This window comes from Scyliorhinus canicula, chromosome 16, assembly GCF_902713615.1.
Source record: "Scyliorhinus canicula chromosome 16, sScyCan1.1, whole genome shotgun sequence".
Taxonomy (NCBI): Eukaryota; Metazoa; Chordata; class Chondrichthyes; order Carcharhiniformes; family Scyliorhinidae; genus Scyliorhinus; species Scyliorhinus canicula.
This window is the reverse complement of record NC_052161.1, coordinates 63,458,708-63,477,990: the sequence shown is the minus strand read 5'-3', so window position 1 is coordinate 63,477,990 and position 19,283 is coordinate 63,458,708. Positions and strand designations below refer to the sequence as shown.

At 46.2% G+C, this 19,283-nt stretch overlaps 1 protein-coding gene across 1 annotated transcript in view; it reads right to left on the bottom strand.

The window, feature by feature from the left end:
• asah2 (N-acylsphingosine amidohydrolase 2) overlaps window positions 1–19,283 on the bottom strand; it is a 186,408-nt gene that overhangs the window by 84,882 nt on the left and 82,243 nt on the right. The window contains exons 12-17 of the mRNA XM_038773535.1: window positions 16,062–16,143; window positions 15,647–15,762; window positions 13,887–13,981; window positions 12,100–12,139; window positions 9,070–9,168; window positions 245–340 (exon numbers count right to left, since the gene is read on the bottom strand). Coding sequence (XP_038629463.1) covers window positions 245–340; window positions 9,070–9,168; window positions 12,100–12,139; window positions 13,887–13,981; window positions 15,647–15,762; window positions 16,062–16,143 — 528 coding nt within the window. The remainder of the gene's footprint in view (window positions 1–244; window positions 341–9,069; window positions 9,169–12,099; window positions 12,140–13,886; window positions 13,982–15,646; window positions 15,763–16,061; window positions 16,144–19,283) is intronic.

Below are 19,283 nucleotides of genomic sequence, written 5' to 3'. Positions count from 1 at the left end.
CATATGTTTAGACAAAAGCAATTTTTCAGCAGCTACTAGCTAATGGCGGAATAATAATAAATACATACTAACTAAATTGACAAGAGATTTATATCTGTATGATAATTTCAATTATATAAATAAAGTAAAATTATTGAAAGAGGTTGACCTGTGTTTGCTTCAACCACTGACTAGCAGCTTTTGATCATCAGGTGTTTAAGCCAAACAGCTTTTGAAATGAAAAATAATAAGCACCCATTCTGACCTCTGCTATGGCCTTAGCCAGACCTTTGAACAGTTGGATGTAGGCAGAGAGAGTGTGAGGACCATATATCGTTGATGCAGCTTCATAGCGTTGAACCTGTTTGACGAATGAATATCAATTAATAACCAGATTGGGTGCAACTTCAAAATAATTTGCAGCTCTCTTTGTTACTAAGTTCAATGCTGGTAGTTGGGTTCGCCCATCACCTTTCCAGTATGAAACTTTGGGTCTCATTTATTGAAGGACAGTGGGTTTCAGCCACCTGCTGGTCATCCCCAGGCAGCTTTCACAGCAACACCAGCTTTAATCGCGACAATCCAGTTTTCTAAAAGGGGCCTCAAAGAGGCTATAGGATCCCGATTGGCATTTTCAAAGAAATGACCCCGTTTCAGGTCCTGGCCCTGGGTTGATATTTTCCTGCCTTTACTGAACAGTGAGCGGCGGCACATACATGGCATATCATAGAATCATAAAATTTACAGTGCAGAAGGAGGCCATTCGGCCCACCGAGTCTGCACCGGCCCTTGGAAAGAGCACCCTACCTAAGCCCATATCTCCACCCTATCCCCGCAACCCCACCCAACCCTTTTTGGACACTAAGGACAATTTAGCATAGCCAATCAACCTAAAATGCACATCTTTAGACTGTGGGAGGAAACCGGAGAACCCGGAGGAAACCCCCGCAAACACGGGGAGAATGTGCACTCTGCACAGACAGTGATCCAAGCCGGGAATCGAACCTGGGATCCTGGAGCTGTGAAGCAACTGTGATAACCACTATGCTACCGTGCGGCCATATGAGTGTCCGTGCCCCTTCGCCATGTTGGATGCTTCGTCGCCCATTTTGAACCTGAAAAGCGGGTTGAGAACCATTGAATTTATTGCCCAGAATCTCAACTGCACAGGAGAACAAAATCTATTTTAATATCTACCAAAAAATGAGTTGCCACTATCTTTAATTACATCACATACAACTCCATTGGTGAAGTGATCTCTGAGATCTTTGCATCGGCTGGAGAAACATGACTTGAGCAATAAAAATTGAAGCCAGAGTGAGGATATTGAACATTGAGTTTTAATAAGGGACGCAATTGGGCCATTTAGCTAGGTCAGTGATTTGTGCTGCACAGATTGAGCAGTTAAACAAGCCGGTTGCAGAATAGTTATTTAAATAAATCATATTCAACATTTTAGTCACCCACAACTGCTTTAACAGCAAGAAAAGTGAGGTCAAATCAAATAAAGGCATCATTCTAAAACCTCTAGGAATTCAGGGCTGGGCCTACACGATAGTGTCCAGCCTCCATGCGCACTCTGCAAAAGCTGTCAGCTTCTGGCTGGACCACTAGATGGAGCACCATGCTAAAGCAAATCTTTTCAGCCTCCCAGCTTGGAGGTGAACAAAAGGGGTGAAATTACTGACCCAGTACAAGCAGACCTATGCTGAGGAACCTCAGGCCCATTAAGTTTAACTTGATGATGGCATTTAAATGATTTAGCAAAAGTAACATTTAAGTTTTTAATGGCGGCAGCCACATTAAAATCACAATAGCTTTTAGCTGAAGTGACAATGATTTTTGCACCAGTTTCACTCGAAAAGCAAACAAAACCCATACTCTAAGGGATTTTCTGTTAGAATCAAACGTATCATAAACCTCAATCCATTTTCTCCAGTGTTGACAATTCTGAAAATCCACAGCCTTGGATTCACAGTAAAATCCACAGCCTTAGCTACCCCTTCCTCTCTTTGAAGGAAACGCAAGCTCCAAGGAATTGGTTTGGAAACCAAACAGGAAGAAGATCCATTTAGAAAATCCAGTTTTGCGAGGATTCTGGTCATAAGTTAATAGCCCCATTTTTACAGTTTTTCACTGCTTAATGCTCCTAATCACCTGTTCACAGAGAGTTTATTGAAGCCACTAAATGCTAGTGGCCCAAGTATTTGGCAGGATATCGTATAATAAATACATCAACATTTATTCATCAACTCTATCAACAATAACAAACAGGGTAGCTGCTTTGAACTAGTCAACGGGAGCGAGGTGGGGAGTATGTATACAGCCAGTATATGGCAGGGGTTAGGTTACAAGGGGTTGTTGCTGGGGGGGAGGTGATCTGCTGACGAGGGAGGGAACTGAACCAGGTAACAGGGAAGAGGTCGGGATGGGACTATCAAGAGCAGACCAGGGGATAGCTGATCCGCGTGGGGGGGGGGGGGGGGGGGGGGTGGCAGGGCGCCCTCTAACCAGGCTGATCACCTGGAATGTTAGAGGATTAAACGGGCCGATTAAGAGGTCACCTGTGTTCGCGCACTTACGGGCTCTGAAGGCGGATGTAATGTTGCTGCAGGAGACACATTTGAAAGTGGCGGACCAGATTAGATTACGGGAGGGCTGGGTTAGCCAGGTCTTCCACTCGGGGCTTGACGCTAAGACCAAAGGGGTCACGACCATGATTAACAAACGGGTTAAATTTGAGGCGGACAGCACAGTTGCGGATGGGGGTGATAGATTTCTCATGGTCCGGGGCAAGCTTGAGGGGGTGAGGGTGGTCTAGTGAATGTTTACGCTCCAAACTGGGATGATGTAGATTTCATCAAAAGGCTGCTGGGGAAAATCCTCGACTTGGATTCGCACAAGTTGATTATGGGTGGGGACTTTAATACAGTCCTCGATCCCAATCTCGACCGGTCGTGCTCCAGAACGAGCAGGGTCCCGGTAATGGCAAGGGAACCGAGAGGGTTCATGGAACAAATGGGAGGGTAGACCCCTGGAGAATCAGCCGGCCGACGGGGAAGGAGTTCTCGTTCTATTCACATGTTTACAAGGTTTATTCTCGTATTGACTTCTTTATTATGAGTAGGGACTTTTTGGAGGGGGTGAGGGATATAGAATACTCAGTGATCACTATTTCAGACCATGCTCCACATTGTGTCGACCTGCAGATCTGCAAAGAAAGTTACCAGCGCCCACAATGGAGGTTAGAGGTGGGATTGTTGGCAGATGAGGGGGTCTGTGAGAGAGTGGGGAAATGCATGCAGGACTACCTGCAGGTCAACGATACAGGGGACATCTCAGCAGCGGTGCTCTGGGAGGCGCTGAAGGCGGTGGTGAGAGGGGAACTGATCTCAATCCGAGCCCATAGGGACACAACGGATAGGACAGAGATGGACAGACTGGTGCAGGAGATGATATGGACTGATAGGGAACATATGGAGTCCCCGAGGGCAGAGCTACTTAGGGAACGACGGAGACTGCAGGCGGAGCTGGGGGCGCTATCCACTGGGAAGGCCGCAGAGCAGCTCAGAAAGGCCAGGGGCGCGGTGTATGAGTATGGGGAGAAAGCCAGCAGAATGCTTGCATAGCAACGTAGGAAGAGGGAAGCGGCCAGGAAGATAGGGACGGTAGTGGATGGGGCAGGGAACCGGGTTGGAGACCCGGCAGGACTGAACAGGGTATTCAGGGACTTTTACAGTAAGCTGTATACCTCGGAACCCCCCACGGGGTTGGAGGGGATGAGGCGCTTCTTAGATGGGCTGACCTTCCCAAAGGTGGGCAGGGGGATGGTAGAGGGGCTGGGGGCCCCGATTAGAGCTGAAGAAGTAATGGGGTGCCTGAAGGCCATGCAGTCGGGTAAAGCCCCGGGGCCGGACGGGTATCCAGTGGAGTTCTACAAAACGTTCTCGGGGATAGTGGGGCCGGTGCTGGTTAGGGTGTTTAACGAGGCGAGGGACAATGGGGTGCTACCCCCGACGATCTCGCAAGCCACCATCTCGCTGATATTAAAACGGGGTAAGGATCCGGAGGTCTGTGGGTCCTATAGGCCAATCTCCCTGATTAATGTGGACGCTAAACTGCTGGCCAAGATCTTGGCATCCAGAATCGAACACTGCGTACCGGACGTGATTGTGGAGGACCAAACGGGGTTTGTTAAGGGCAGGCAGCTGGTAGCCAATCTAAGAAGGTTACTCAATGTGATTATGATGCCCACGGAGGGCAGAGAGGTGGAGGTAGTGGTGGCAATGGATGCCGAAAAAGCTTTTGACCAGGTGGAGTGGGACTATTTATGGTTCGGAGAAGGTTTTATGGACTGGGTTAGACTGCTATATCAGGCCCTGAAGGCTAGTGTAAGGACGAACAGGACGACATCTGAGTATTTTAGACTGCACCGCGGGACAAGACAGGGATGCCCCCGCTCTCCACTGCTGTTTGCGTTGGCCATAGAACCGCTGGCAATTGCTCTGAGAGCGGCAAGGGGATGGAAGGGGATGGTCGGGGGGGATAGAACACAAGGTCTCGCTCTATGCGGATGGCCTGCTTTTGTATGTGTCGGATCCAGAGGCAGGGATGGACGGGATTATGGAAATCCTAGGGGAGTTTGGCCAGTTTTCGGGCTACAAGTTGAACATGGCAAAAAGCGAGATGTTTGTGGTGCAGGCGAGGGTCAGGAGAATAGACTGAGGGAGCTACCATTTAGGCTGGTTGGGGAAAGTTTTAGGTATTTAGGGATACAAGTGGCGCGTGACTGGGGCAAGATGCATAAGTTGAACTTGTCTAGGCTGGTGGAGCAAATGAGGTGCGAGTTTCGGAGGTGGGATGCGCTCCCGCTGTCACTAGCGGGGAGAGTACAGACGATGAAGATGACGATCCTCCCGAGATCCCTGTTTATTTTTCAGTGTCTCCCTATTTTCATTCCGTGGTCCTTCTTTAAAAGAATCAATGAAATCATCCTGGGATTTGTTTGGGCGGGGAAGTCCCCACGGGTAAAGAGGGGGATGCTGGAACGGAACCGTAGCGAGGAGGGGCTGGTGTTGCCGAACCTCAGCAACTACTACTGGCCGACTAACATAGCCATGATAAGGAAATGGATGGTGTGTACGGGGTCGGGTTGGGAGTGGGTGGAGGCTGTTTCATGCAGGGGCACCAGCTTGGCAGCCCTGGTCACGGCTCCCCTGCCCTTCCCGCTGGCCAGGTACTCCACCAGCCCTATAGTGGTGGTGGCTCTGCGGATTTGGGGCCAATGGAGGAAGCATGCGGGGGAAGTGGGAGGGTCGGGCTGGTCCCCAATATGTGACAACCACCGATTTGTCCCGGGGATGATGGATGGCGGGTTTCGAGCGTGGCGGAGGGCGGGGGTGGGAAGGATGGGCGACTTGTTCGCAGAAGAGAGCTTCGCGAACATGAGGGCGCTGGAGAAGAAGTTCGGGCTGGTGAGGGGGAATGACTTTCGGTACTTGCAGGTGCGGGATTTCGTACGTAGAAATCCTTTCCATGCCTTCCACCAAGGGGGATCCAGGAAGGGTAGTTTCCAGGGGTGAGATAGGAGAGGGGAGAGTCTTGGATATTTATAAGGAGCTTATGGTAGCGGAGGACGTAGGGACCGAGGAACTGAAACAAGTGGGAGGAGGAGCTTGATGGGGAGTTGGAGGGAGGCGTATGGGCAGACACTCTGAGGAGGGTAAATGCAACCGCAACATGTGCCAGGCTCGGCCTGATTCAGTTCAAGGTGGTTCACTGGGCCCACATGACGGTGGCCCGGATGAGCAAATTCTTTGGGCTGGAGGACAAGTGTGCTAGATGTGGGGGAGGACCAGCGAACCATGTCCACATGTTCTGGGCGTGTCCAAAACTCAGGGGATACTGGCAGGGATTTGCAGACGTTATATCCCGGGTACTGAAAACAAGGGTGTCGATGAGTCCAGAGGTGGCGATTTTTGGAGTGTCGGAAGACCCGGGAGTCCAGGAGGGGATAGAGGCCGACGTTGTGGCCTTTGCTTCCCTGATAGCCCGGCGACGAATACTGTTGGCCTGGAGGGACTCAAAGCCCCCAAAGACCGAATTATGGTTGTCGGACATGGCAAGCTTTCTCGGCTTGGAAAAAATCAAGTTCACCTTACGAGGATCACTATCGGGGTTCGCTCGGAGGTGGCAACCATTCATCGACTTCTTTACGGGGAACAAATTGTCAGCGGCAAAGGGGGGGGGGGTTAGAATAGTATAGAGTAGGGGGGAAGAATAGGCAGGTCTATTTACAAGACAGGTACTGTTATTTGCACTATGTTTTTTGTAATTGGTATCTGCACACTAATGTATATTGTTACTGTTTACAATGCCAAAAAATACCTCAATAAAATTGTCTGTTAAAAAAAACAATAACAAACAGGGAAACAACCAGCACCAAAACCAAGCAACTGAAGCTGAACATTAGAAATAAAGTCATTTCCAAAGAATAAGATCAAGTCCAGTTGCTCATAGACTAATCACTTAGTTACGTAATGTCATTGCATCTTAATTATATAGTTAGATATACAAGTGAAGGATATTGTTTGATTAAGAATTTAAGAGCACTTATAAAGAGGAACTGCTAGGTCACTGGGTTAGCGGATAGGAAGCAGGCATTTGTAATGCTGCATTCTGGAAGCAAAGGAACGTCAAGAAAAGGATTTTTGTCTAATTCCATACTTCATCTGCTTTGGAATCTGTGGTCACGAGATCATAAAGTAGGTAGTCAAATGCATTGTTTAGAAGAAGGAACTTCTTTCCATAAGTAAATAACAAAGTTTAACAATAACAGGAACTCAGCAGAACAGTAGTAACATTAATAACTGTGAAAACACTCCAGTAAAACGGGAGTTGTTTACAGGTTACCTCTTGAAAAAGCCCTCCCAAAGCTCTCACATGCTCAGAGCCCGCAACAAATGCCAATAAAACAATTACATAGGCAAAACGCTCATGGGAACACTCTGTACTCAAAATGATATTCTGTAACAGAATCCATTTATTATTGCATCCCCTCCATCTGCTGCTAGACCGTTTCATCTTTTGGTTTTTTTTAGAACATGTAATATCAGTGTGTAACCACAGTATTGACAGATTTATGCTGGGATATGTCCTCATGTAAGTATGACATATTCATATACAATGTGAATCATATCTCTTCAGGCTTTTAAAAGTTAAGCTTAAGATCACCTACTTGCTCCATCTTAATTTGTCAAGTCTTCTTTTAGTCATGCCTTGCACTATGAGTACAAGACCTCGTCTTGCGCTTTCCTCTCTCAACCTCTGAAATCTCCTCTAGTCCTACAGCCCTCTGAAAACTCTGCATTCCTCGGACTATCTTTGTGCAGTCTACTGTCGGCGGATGTGCCTTCAGCCATCTTAGCCCTGTGCTCTGCAATTTCCTCCAAATAACTCCATTACCCTCTCATCCTTTAAACCCCTCAATAAAATCCAGCTCTTTGAACAAGCTGGTTGACATGCCATCTATTCTATTTGCTGGACCATAAATATCATCTTCATTCCTCGGAACAAGTCACCTAAATGATCGGTCAACTTATGGTCCGAATATTATAACAAAATATTTCTGAAATATTACCTTTTAAAATCCATATTTTCTGGTGCACGTTACTGTCCACCAAATATGGTAATTTCTTGATTTGGCCTCAAACCTTGCCTGATTGGACTACTATGGAGCACCTTGGGACATTTTTCTATGCTAAAGGTACTATTAATAAAAGTTGTTGCAGTTCTTAATTTTTAAAATATCTATTTGCATAATTGAGCATAATAATTTAAGAACAATCTATTTGCATCATTGGGTATAGGAATTAAGTGGTAGATGCCTGTCTCTGATATCGCACAAATGACAAATAGAAGATAGCTCTTCAATCCAGTGCTCGATCTTCAACTTTTTAGAAGTATATTAGAATTAGAACAGTACAGCACAGAACAGGCCCTTCGGCCCTCGATGTTGTGCCGAGCAATGATCACCCTATTCAAGCCCACGTATACCTATCCCAGTAACCCAACAACCCCCATTAACCTTATTTTTTTTCGGACACTAAGGGCAATTTAGCCTGGCCAATCCACCTAACCCGCACATCTTTGGACTGTGGGAGGAAACCGGAGCACCCAGAGGAAACCCACGCACACACGGGGAGGATGTGCAGACTCCGCACAGACAGTGACCCAGCCGGGAATCGAACCTGGGACCCTGGAGCTGTGAAGCATTTATTCTAACCACCATGCTACCGCGCTGCCCCCAAACTGATGAGTCCATTCTAATCCCGTGTCCCAAGCCTTTCCCTTTTGAAGTCTTTCTTTGCAAATTACTTCACTGAACCCCATTTAAATAATATTATAGGCCTCAAATCAAACCGAGGACAAAACATACAGTGGACATCTAAACAAAGGGAATAAGTGGGACAAAGAGGAAGTATGAGAATATATTAGTGGCTACAATAAAATGGAACGCCAAGGTCGTTGAATCTCGCGAGAGGCCGCTTGTAAATTTTGCGACGCTCAAAATGCCTTGTGGGATTTAACAAAATCTCGCAAGGCGTCGCAATCTGGATCTTGCCCTCAGTGGGAAAGTTCCAGATTAACATATTTAAATGAGCCATAACTCTAACTTTCTAAGTTTAGATGTCAAGCCAGAATGAGGAACAATGCCCCTTTCTGCTCAACAGCACACCCAAAGGCCCTGGCCAACCATTTGCAGCTCCCGCTATTGAGTTCCCATTCCCAAATAGACACTATAGCCCAGAATGCAATCCTGTGACAGATGAACTTCCTGTGGAACCTTGGGCCTATTAGTCAGTGTGGACATTGGGTCCAAATTGTTGCTTTCCCTTCCAAAATCTGAAGCCACCAACACATTTTAACCCTGCCTTTAATAGTAAATGGTGGTAATTTTAGGAAAATCATGCAAGGAAAAGGAATCAGTAAAGAACTACTGGGAAACTTCTCCAATATGAATTAAATTTCCACACGGGTCAGATTATGTTCTATAAACACCCTCTAAGAAGACATGAAGGGGTTCACTACCTGGTATTCTTCATATGTGGTGATATAATGTGTATAAACATTACATAGACCCGAAACAACAACATCAACATCTTTCAAAGACCCAGTGGATTCAAGTTCCTGCAAGGGAAAAAGTAAGGCATCTATAATGGCTGCTGCTCTAATTAGTGCAATTGTTATTATAACAATATACAATAATATTAACAATTCCAAATAATTCATTCTCTTCATGATCATTCACCGGTGTCTTTAAAACTTCTGGGCAACTTCCATTGTCAAACATTATTAAATAATATCTGGCAATGCATAAAACAAAGCCTGAGAGATTCATGTTTTCGGGAGTTTATCGAAGGAAGGTTGAGCTTTAGTCAGGGAGTTTATTGAAGGAAGGTTGAGCTTTAGTCAGGGAGTTTATTGAAGGAAGGTTGAGTTTTAGTCAGAGAAAGTGTGCTCCTTGACCATTTTTCTGATTCATTGGGCCATATTTTCACACAGCCACAAAAGCGGGATTCAAGATGGTTGGGCAGAGAAATCACAGCGGGAGAGCAGCACGCTGGTTAGCCATCAGCTTCCCACTTCCAGGCCATTTTCAAGGAAGCCAGGTTGAAGAGGCAACATCTTCAGTCTCCTGGTCGCAGATTGAGCAAGCCAGTGGTCAGAATGGGCTTTCAACCATTCTCGCACCCCTACCGATGCAAAAACATGGCCACAGCTGTGGCCAGAGATTGACCTGTGGTGTCTTCCTCCTCTATAAAGGCAGTCTGGTAGCTGTGACCATTTTAATTTTCAAAGAGTTTAAAAGTGCTGAGAGGGCAGCTGCATCTTGAGGGAGTATGGTGGGAGGCTGTCCGTTATCTTTAATTGGACAGCAAACATGCCCTCTGTCCATCAATTAGACAATCCTTTCAAAATCATGTTAGGTGTGTCACACTGGCCCCACATGGGGTCGAGATCCAGAAATATTTGGACTAAATTACAAATGCAATCCCCCCTTGTTATTGGGAGTGTGGATGGCTCAGGGTTTGAGGAGGAGAGCTGATGGTTGAAGGCGTTAGATATTGATTAGATTTGTGAGGGATGTAGCAACAAGGAACAGTAATTTTGAGACAGGATTGAATCTCAGATTAGAATAATCTACAATCCGGTTAAATTAGAATCACTAATTTAGCCAAAGAAATATATAACCATACCCAGAGAAGTTCCCAAATGAGTAACTGAGAGTCTGGGACTATGCCACATACAAAATCAGCATTAAAGAAATGAAAGCAAGACTTGAATTTATATAGCACCCTTCACAATCCAGGAGGTTCCCAAAGTGGTTTATAGCCAAGTAACTACTTGTAACTTTTCAAGTGTAGCCGATATTTTAAAATTGATATTTTATTTTATCTCCTGCTGCTGCAGATTGCCTGCATTTGTCATCTAAAAATTTCAATTATGTTGAATCACGTGCTCACTCTGGGAGAATGGGACAGACCTGCTGAAAGAGGGAGTGGAAATTAAAGGACTAAAAATGATAACGTGTAACTTCACATCCGTGACTTTTTCAGTGCAGTTATATCTATAAGGGCAGCAGTGGCAGGTGTTTGAGTGCTCTAATGGATGCCTGGGCTCTCAACCATGAAGACATAAGGCAGCTTGGCGGAGAGCCAAGAAATCTATTAGCCTGTTGAAGCACCTGAATCCCAGAGAAAACATTGCTTGAGTGAGAACTCTTGTCAACAATTCCTAATGACACTTAACTTCGGTGTCAGCTATTGCTCAGTGAGTGGCACCTTCACCTCTATGCCTAAAGGTTTGTGATTTCAGTCTCACTCCAGAGACCTGAGCGTAAAATCTGGTCTAACACTCCAGTTCAGCACCAAAGGAGTGGTTCACCTTCCAAAGCATTATCCTTTGAATGAGACATTAAACCAAATCCATGCTGTCTGCCCACTAGGGTGGAAGTAACAGTTTCTATAGCACTATTTCAAAGAGTGATGTTCTCCCAAGTGTCGTGGCGAGTATCTATTTCTCAACCAAACACCATGAAAACATATTTGTGCATTGTAGTTTGTGCAAGGCTGCGCGTAAAGTGGCTATATTCCAACAGTGACTTCACTTGTAAAGTACAAGTAAGATGCTCTGGGGCTTCTGGAGGCCATGATACAGGCTAGAGCAATAACAATGTTTCTTCTCCTTATCAATCGATTTTTAACATTTTGAAGGTTTTATAGGGACTTCAGCACTTAAAGGGCTTTATAGTGCTGTTTATGTTAGCAAGGAAAATAAGCTGGAGTGTAGGATGTAGTGATGGAAAGCACAGTAGTTGAGTTGCAATGAACAGTGACAGCATATGAAAGTATTGTGTAGCAAGTTCAGGATTGCAGGCACCATGTGGAGGCATTTATGAGGTGGGGAATATCAGAGATGTAGAGTCGCTCCAGGGCATTTTTGCAAACCTTTTACTGAATTGAACAGAAATGCAGTACGGGGCTTGGAGTCTGCCTGCTGTTTCGGGGGAAGGACGTGCCTTTTCGATAAAAAAGTGCGAGGGAAAGATTAAAGAACATATAAATACAATAGTATTTTAAATGCAAGAGTAGAGTGCAATTCATAAGGAATTGATGTGCACCTCAATTTGATTTGTATACGCAGTATAAGTATGTTTAGTTTAAGTCTGGACAGTAAGTGTCAGCAAGCTATTCAAACACAGAGGGCATCACAGCTGTGCCTGATCCAGTTCCCATCCCACATTCACACTGGACATTTTCTGGCACGTACTGCTGGATGGAAATTTGGAGGAAAATTGAGCCAATTGTTTCTTTAACCGCCACTCTGCATAAACGCCTTAAATGTTCCCCTGGCTACGATCAGTTGGCAAAGCACAGGCCATGAATCATACCCAGGACTTTCTGACCTGCCCAGCTTAATGGCGCTTTCAATTGTGCCTTTATCCACCAGATCATCAGGGAGCTCATAACTGAGCTATTTTTGATGCATTTCTCAGCTTAAGCACCTTCAAACGCATCTGAAGTACTCGGTGTAACTTGACATAGATTAATGACTTACATGCTTCACAGCTTCTCGCAGTCTTCTTCCTGACATAGTGCTAGGGAAAAGAAATCGAAATGGGAAATCTCGAGGTCTTGAAAACCTCCTTTACACAAGGATCACTAACAATATTGTCTCACACTCCCCCCCCCCCCCCCCCCCCCCCCCACCCCCCCCCCCCCCCCCCCCCCACCCCCCCCCCCCCCCCCCACCCCCCCCCCCCCCACCCCACCCAGCGCGCACCGGCCAAATTGAACAATCAATCCAAATAATTGACTTCGCTTGGCGACCGAACAGCAATAACATCAATGAATGTTGGGAAAGTGCCAGTGAGCGAGTGTTATTAAAATGGATGCCATAAAAACAAATGCAGGCACTTCCAGCAAAGGAACTGCAATATGCCTGGCAAAGGATGATCCCTTTCCTAAAGTCACCAAAAAGAAGTAAGAGATCCATCCACCCACCAACTAGGAATGTACTCCCAGGGGTTTAGAAGGTTAAGCACTGATCTGATCAATTGTTTCAAGCTATTAAAGGGAACATATAGGGCAGATGGGAGAGAAACTGATTTGGGATCCCAGGACTGGGGCCAATTAGTTCAAAAATGAGACCTTTCAGGAATGAAATTAGGAACAATTTATATCTGCAAAGGACAGTTGAAATTTGGAACTCACCTCTCTCAGCAATTTAATTTTTTTTTACAGAATATGGATTTTGCTGGCTAGGCCAGCATTCATTGCCCATCCCTAACTAGGTGGGGTGAGCTGCCTTCTTGGACCACTGCAGTCCATGTGGTGTAGGTACACCCACAGTGCTGTTAGGGAGGGATTCCCAGGATTTTGACCCAGCGACAGTGCAGGAACTGCGATAGATTTCCAAGTCAGGATAGTGAGTGGCAAGGAGGGGAGCTTCCGGGTGGTGATGTTCCCATGTATCTGCGACCCTTAGAATCATAGAATAGATTCATAGAATCCTTCCAGTGCAGAAGGAGAGCAGTCGGCCCATGAGGTCTGCACTGACCCTCCGAAAAAACACCCTATCCATGTCCGACACCAGTCCACCCCACCCTATCCCCTTAACCCTGTAACCTAACCTGCACATCCCTGGACACTGAAGGGAAATTTAGCATGGTCAATCTACCAAACCTGCGCATCTTTGGCCGTGGGAGGGAGCACCCGGGAGGAAACCCACACGGACATGGGTAGAATGAGCAAAATCCACACAGACAGTCACCCGAGGTCAGAATCGAACTGGTGGTCCCTGATGCTGTGAGGCAGCAGTGCTAACCACTGTGCCACCGCCCACATGTCTTTCTAAATGGCAGCAGGCACTGGATTTGGAAGGTGCTGTCATAGGTGAGTGACGCTAGATCAATTGTCAGTTTTAAAACTGAGATCGATTGATTTTAGTTAACCAGTAGTATTCAGGGACATTGGCAAAGGTGGGTATGTGGAGTTAGCTCACAGATCAGCCTGATCTCACTGAATAGCAGAACCAGCTTAAGGGGCTAAATGGCCTATTCCTGTTCCTATATAATGGGTTTCCCCAGTGTCATCAACTAAAAAAAGTGATTAAAGTTCCCGCTTTTTCAAATAAAATACATTTTTTTAAATAACCACAAGGAAAAAAATTAGTCTCATCAAACCACACAGTCAAATGGTACTGAACTGGATTACATCAGTGAGGGTAAGTTTTTACAACAGATTTTACTACATTGACTATAAAAAGGGATTCGACTGTAGCTGAAATCATTAGCTTCCTTCTACTCCTGTCTAAAGTGGCCTTATAAAATTTAGCAGACTCACGTGAACTCCCCGGGAACAGCTGCAATAGCCAATGTCCCAAGAGTAAGAATTTGTACATCCACAATTTCCGGATGCCAAGGCAGAGGTTTCAGCATCTGAAAGGTGAGGATGCAGCACCCAGTTAAATATGTCACTGCTGTGAAAAATGTTGAATTCGAAGGGAAGAAACAGCCATGCATTTCACACAAAAATGGAGAGGAATTACTGGCAAACGGAAATAACTTGGCAAGATGAATTCATCACTGAAGAATAAATATTGTACTGCAAGCACTTTCACTGCATCAAAATTAAGGCATTTTCTAAATGTCTTTATGAAAGGGGAAGGAGGTATTAATAGCAATCTTGTAATAGTGAGTCTTTTCACAGAGCATTGAACAAAAGGGAGGTTTATATTCCAGGTCTACCTCTTTAATGTAAGGTCGTTAAACTAAGTCATATTTCTCAACAACCCAGTCTTGTGGAAAATCGGTTCTGAAGGTCAAGGAGGAGACTTGGTGTGAAAGAGGCACCCTCCATGATTACTGCTTTATCACGCTTCGGTGGACTTCAAATCAGAAATTACATGATAAAATTTTCATGTAAATTGATGTCTTCAGCGTGAACCTGAGCATTCCATCAAAGTTCACCTCTGAAACTACCCTGACTTGAAAATCCGTCAAGATGGGAATGTCAAAATTGATGAGGAAGATCCAACTATCTACAAATCCTCCAGTATTAATCACTTGTGAAGAAATCAACCCCCAGGAGTGTAAAGACAAAGGGCGGGACTCTCCAACCCCCTGCTGGGTCGGAGAATCGCCGGGGGGCGGCGTGAATCCTCCAGCGCCGGGGATTTGGCAGAGGCGGGAATCACACCGCGCCGGTTGGGGGCCAGTGGCAGCGGTCCCCCGGCGATTCTCCGGCCCACAATGGGCCGAGTGGCCGCCCATTTCCGGCCGGTTCCGCCGGCATATATTACCGGCGGGACCTGGCTGCGCGGCCGGCCTCCGGGGGGGGGCGGGAATCTGGCCCTGGGGTGTGCCCCCATGGTGGCCTGGCCCGCGATCAGAGCCCACCAACCTGCGGGCGGGCCTGTGCCATTGGGGCACTCTATTCCTCCATGCGGGCTTGTGTACCGGTCTGCCATGGCCGGTGCGGAGATGAATCTCCCCTGCGCATATGCTGGCATGACACCAGCACACGCCGGTGCTTCCACGCATGCGCCAACTCACGCCGGTATGCAGAGGCCCTTCGGTGCCGGTTGGCGTGGCGCCAAGCCCCTTCCACGCCGGACGGCGCGGCGCAAACCACTCCGGGGCCAGCCTAGCCCCTGAAGCTGCGGATTCCTCCACACCTCAGGGGCGGCCTGACGCCAGAGTGGTTCACGCCACTCCTTCAAGCCAGAATTGCTCGCCCCGCTGGTTTACGAAGAATCCCGCCCAAAGACATGTTACATTCCCAATACACAGTGGGAATGATCTTCATCTTTTCAAAATTGGTTTCCAGAAAGCCAGTAAAAGGAAGCAAATCCTTGAAAAGTTCTGCCTATTTTCTTGTAACTTTTTTTTGCTTGCTCTTTCGGAAGCGGGAGTACATTTTGATTGGTGAAGGTATCCCTCTGACCTATTCATCTAGTTAGTACTTCAACATATTTTTGCTCATCAGAATTTCTTTATGGTGTGCCAAACGTTCTTGGTGCAACACCCTACAGTAGAGCAAAGGAGGAAAATCTTGAATTGCACAAACATTCAGTATATTAAATAAGGAAAGATGAAACTTACTTCTCCTGTACTGAAAAGGATTGGTTTGGGGTGGTGGCAATCCTGAGTTTCATTGGAGGGTTCTCCCAGGAACATGTCACGGATGGCATCCCAGAATGGATCTCCTTCAACAGTTCCTGTGGATACATCATCATAATGCAAATCAAAACTGACTCTCTGAGGAAGACCTGGGTGGGATTTTCTGGCCCACCCCGCTGGCGGAATCTTCTGATTCCGCCGAAGGTGCCCCCACACGGTAGGCGACAGGACGGGCGAGCCACGCAATACTCCATAGACATCAGCGGGACCGGAAGAAGGGGCGGGTGCTGTAAAATCCAGCCCGTTGTGTTATATATGGCACAAACTGTTGAATTTTCATTTGCTGTTATCGCAAGGGGAAGCAGTTTGAAACTCCTGCCTTCAGTACCAGACTTACCCTGTGTAAAGTTAAAGGCTCCCACTCCATCAGTTGTACCAGCAGCAAAGCTGTACCCAAGGGCAGGTTTACATGTCTGGCCCTGGAAAATAGAAGCTCCATAAATATAGTTATATGACCCCAGTATTCACTGGTCTCTACTGCCAAAACACTGGGAAACATTGTTGTTTGAAGTTTCATTTTGGAAAGCATTAAAAAAACTTTCATTTATGCAGTGAATAACAAATTCTTATTTTCTGTTCATTAAAACTGTGAGTCACCATATTTATTTCCTTTACCATGGGGAAGAGGGAGACAGGGGAGGCATTGTAGCACAGTAGTTAGCGCAGTTGCTTCACAGCTCCAGGGTCCCAGGTTCGATTCCCCGCTTGGGTCACTGTCTGTGCGGAGTCTGCACGTTCTCCCCGTGTCTGCGTGGGTTTCCTCCGGGTGCTCCAGATTCCTCCCACAGTCCAAAGATGTGCAGGTTAAGTGGATTGGCCATGATAAATTGCCCTTAGTGTCCAAAAAGGTTAGGTGGGGCTACTGGGTTGGGGGGTAGGGTGGAGGTGTGGGCTTAGGTAGGGTGCTCTTTCCAAGAGCCGGTGCAGACTCGATGGGTCGAATGGCCTCCTTCTGCCCTGTAAATTCTATGATTCTAAGATAAGGGATAGTGAAAAAGGAGCTGGGCAGCAGTAAGTCACAACAGAAAAATTAAACAATTATTTTCTGTCTATTTTGATTTGATTTGATTTAGATCTATTGTCACATGTACCGAGGTACAGTGAAACATATTGTTCTGTTTACAGTCCATTCAGATCGTTCCATACATGAGAAACATAGGATATATGATAAATGACAGTGGGCGATACAAAAAAACTTGCAAGAAATATTGGTAATCGGTCAGAGGGTGAAGAACTTCAAGCAATTGATATCAATAAGGAAAAAGTACTGAAGAAATCTGCGAAAAACTAACGAATCCCATGGACCTGATGGCATACCTGATGGCTTCTAAACATGGGAGTTACAAATATAATAGATGCTTTGATCGTGATTTTCCAGAACTCTCTAAATTCTGGAGCAGTCTCAGTGATTTGACCTTAAAAAGATCGAACGTACTTATGTAAGCTGCTTCCAAAATTAACTTCCCTCAGTGAAGTAATGCATTCCTAAGTCCGACCTGCATCTATCCTTTTTAGGTTATATTTGTGGCTTCGCCTTCTGCTGTCCTGTATCAAATACCTCTGCAAAATCCTTTGAAATGGGCAGAAAAGTGTCCATACAGTTTTTGGCTAAAGGTCACAGAATTATTATTTCATCAAAATTTGGAACTGCTTGGAAAAGGTCTGCCACAGCTGCATTATTAAAAGCTGGTCAAGGGACATATCTAGAAACCTAAAAGGCATCTTGGAAATAATTATTAGCAATCTAATGGACACACACAAAGAGCTGTGGGTTTTGACTGGAAGCATATTAAAATTGAAAAAGCAGAGCCAGAGAAAACAGAATATATTTTTGTTAACCTTCTCAGTTTTGGCAAAGAACAAAGAATGAAAGAAATGAGAGGGTCAAACCTCCACTTTAATCAGAGTAAGTGAGCAGGAGGCCAAGGCAAACAGCTGCCCCGGTTAGCTCCACTATACTCGATATCACATAAGAACATAGTTTACACAGGAAGCGACGCCGGGCATATTACAACAGGACAGACTTGATTCATGAGCAAAAGCAACTCTGGCCTTCAAGAACACCGAGGAAGGGGAGTACAAGGAAGGAGTGCAAAATTTCAAGAGTCACAATCCCTGGGGGTAGCACACGGCGCAGTGGTTAGCACTGCTGCCTCACGGCGGCAAGGACCCGGGTTCGATCCTGGCCCCGGGTCACTGTCCGTGTGGAGTTTACACATTCTCTCCGTGTCTGCGTGGGTCTCACCCCCACAATCTAAAGATGTGCAGGGTAGCTGGATTGGCCACGCTAAATTGCCCCTTAATCGGAAAAAAAGAATTGGGTACTCTAAATTTATTTTTAAAGAAGAGTCACGATTCCGAGTCAAAGCAGTGATTTTTTTAAAAATTAACAACTAATAAAATATGGGGGCAGTGTAGGAAAAGATAATGAGAGTGATATGGCATATGCATTAAGTCTAAATAGCAGCGTAGACCAGAATGGTTGAATGTCCTGTTTCTGCACCGCGGACCCTTTGGGTGCGATCTATCAGTCTTATCACACCTGACCCGGTGACGCAACAAGGCCGTTAAATCGCGCAAAAGATTTTCAAAGCTGGTTACGCCTCGCAAGGTCTAACAAGAGCTCGTCCATGCAGGAAATCAGTCTAAGTGCAACCTCAGCAGGGCACTCCATGCCGAGACCCAAAAAGAAGTCTTACAACACCAGGTTAAAGTCCATGATGTGGAGAAGCCGGCGTTGGACTGGGGTGAGCACAGTAAGAAGTCTTACAACACCAGGTTAAAGTCCAACAGGTTTGTTTCAAACACGAGCTTTCGGAGCACGGCTCCTTCTTCAGGTGAATGGAAAGGCTTGTTCCAGAAATGTTTATATAGACACAGTCAGAGATGCCCCGGAATGCGAGCACCTGCAGGCAATCAAATCATCAAAGATGCAGAGAGAGAGGTAACTCCAGGTTAAAGAGGTGTGAATTGTCCCAAGCCAGTTCAGTCGGTAGGCCTCTGCAAGTCCAGGCTTGTTGGTGGGGGCCGAATGTAATGCAACATGAATCCCAGATCCCGGTTGAGTCCGCATTCATGCGTGCGGAACTTAGCTATAAGTTTTTGCTCAGCAATTTTGCGTTGTCGCGTCTCCTGAAGGCCTCCTTGTAGAATGCTGACCCGGAGATCAGAGGCTGAATGTCCTTGACTGCTGAAGGTTAAAGTCCAACATGTTTGTTTCAAACACTAGCTTTCGGAGCACTTTCAGCATTCTCCAAGGGTAAGCGTTCTCCAAGGCGGCCTTCAGGACGCGCGACAACGCAGAATCGCTGAGCAGAAACTTATAGCCAAGTTCCGCACACATGAGTGCGGCCTCAACCGGGACCTGGGATTCATGTCGCATTACATTCATCCGCCACCATCTGACCTGGTCTTGTGAAATCCTACCAACTGTCCTGGCTTGAGACAATTCACACCTCTTTAACCTGGGGTTACCCCTATCTCTAGATCTGTAAAGATTCAATTACCTGCAAATGCTCACATTCTATGCATTCTCTAGCATCTTTGAATTTGTCTATAT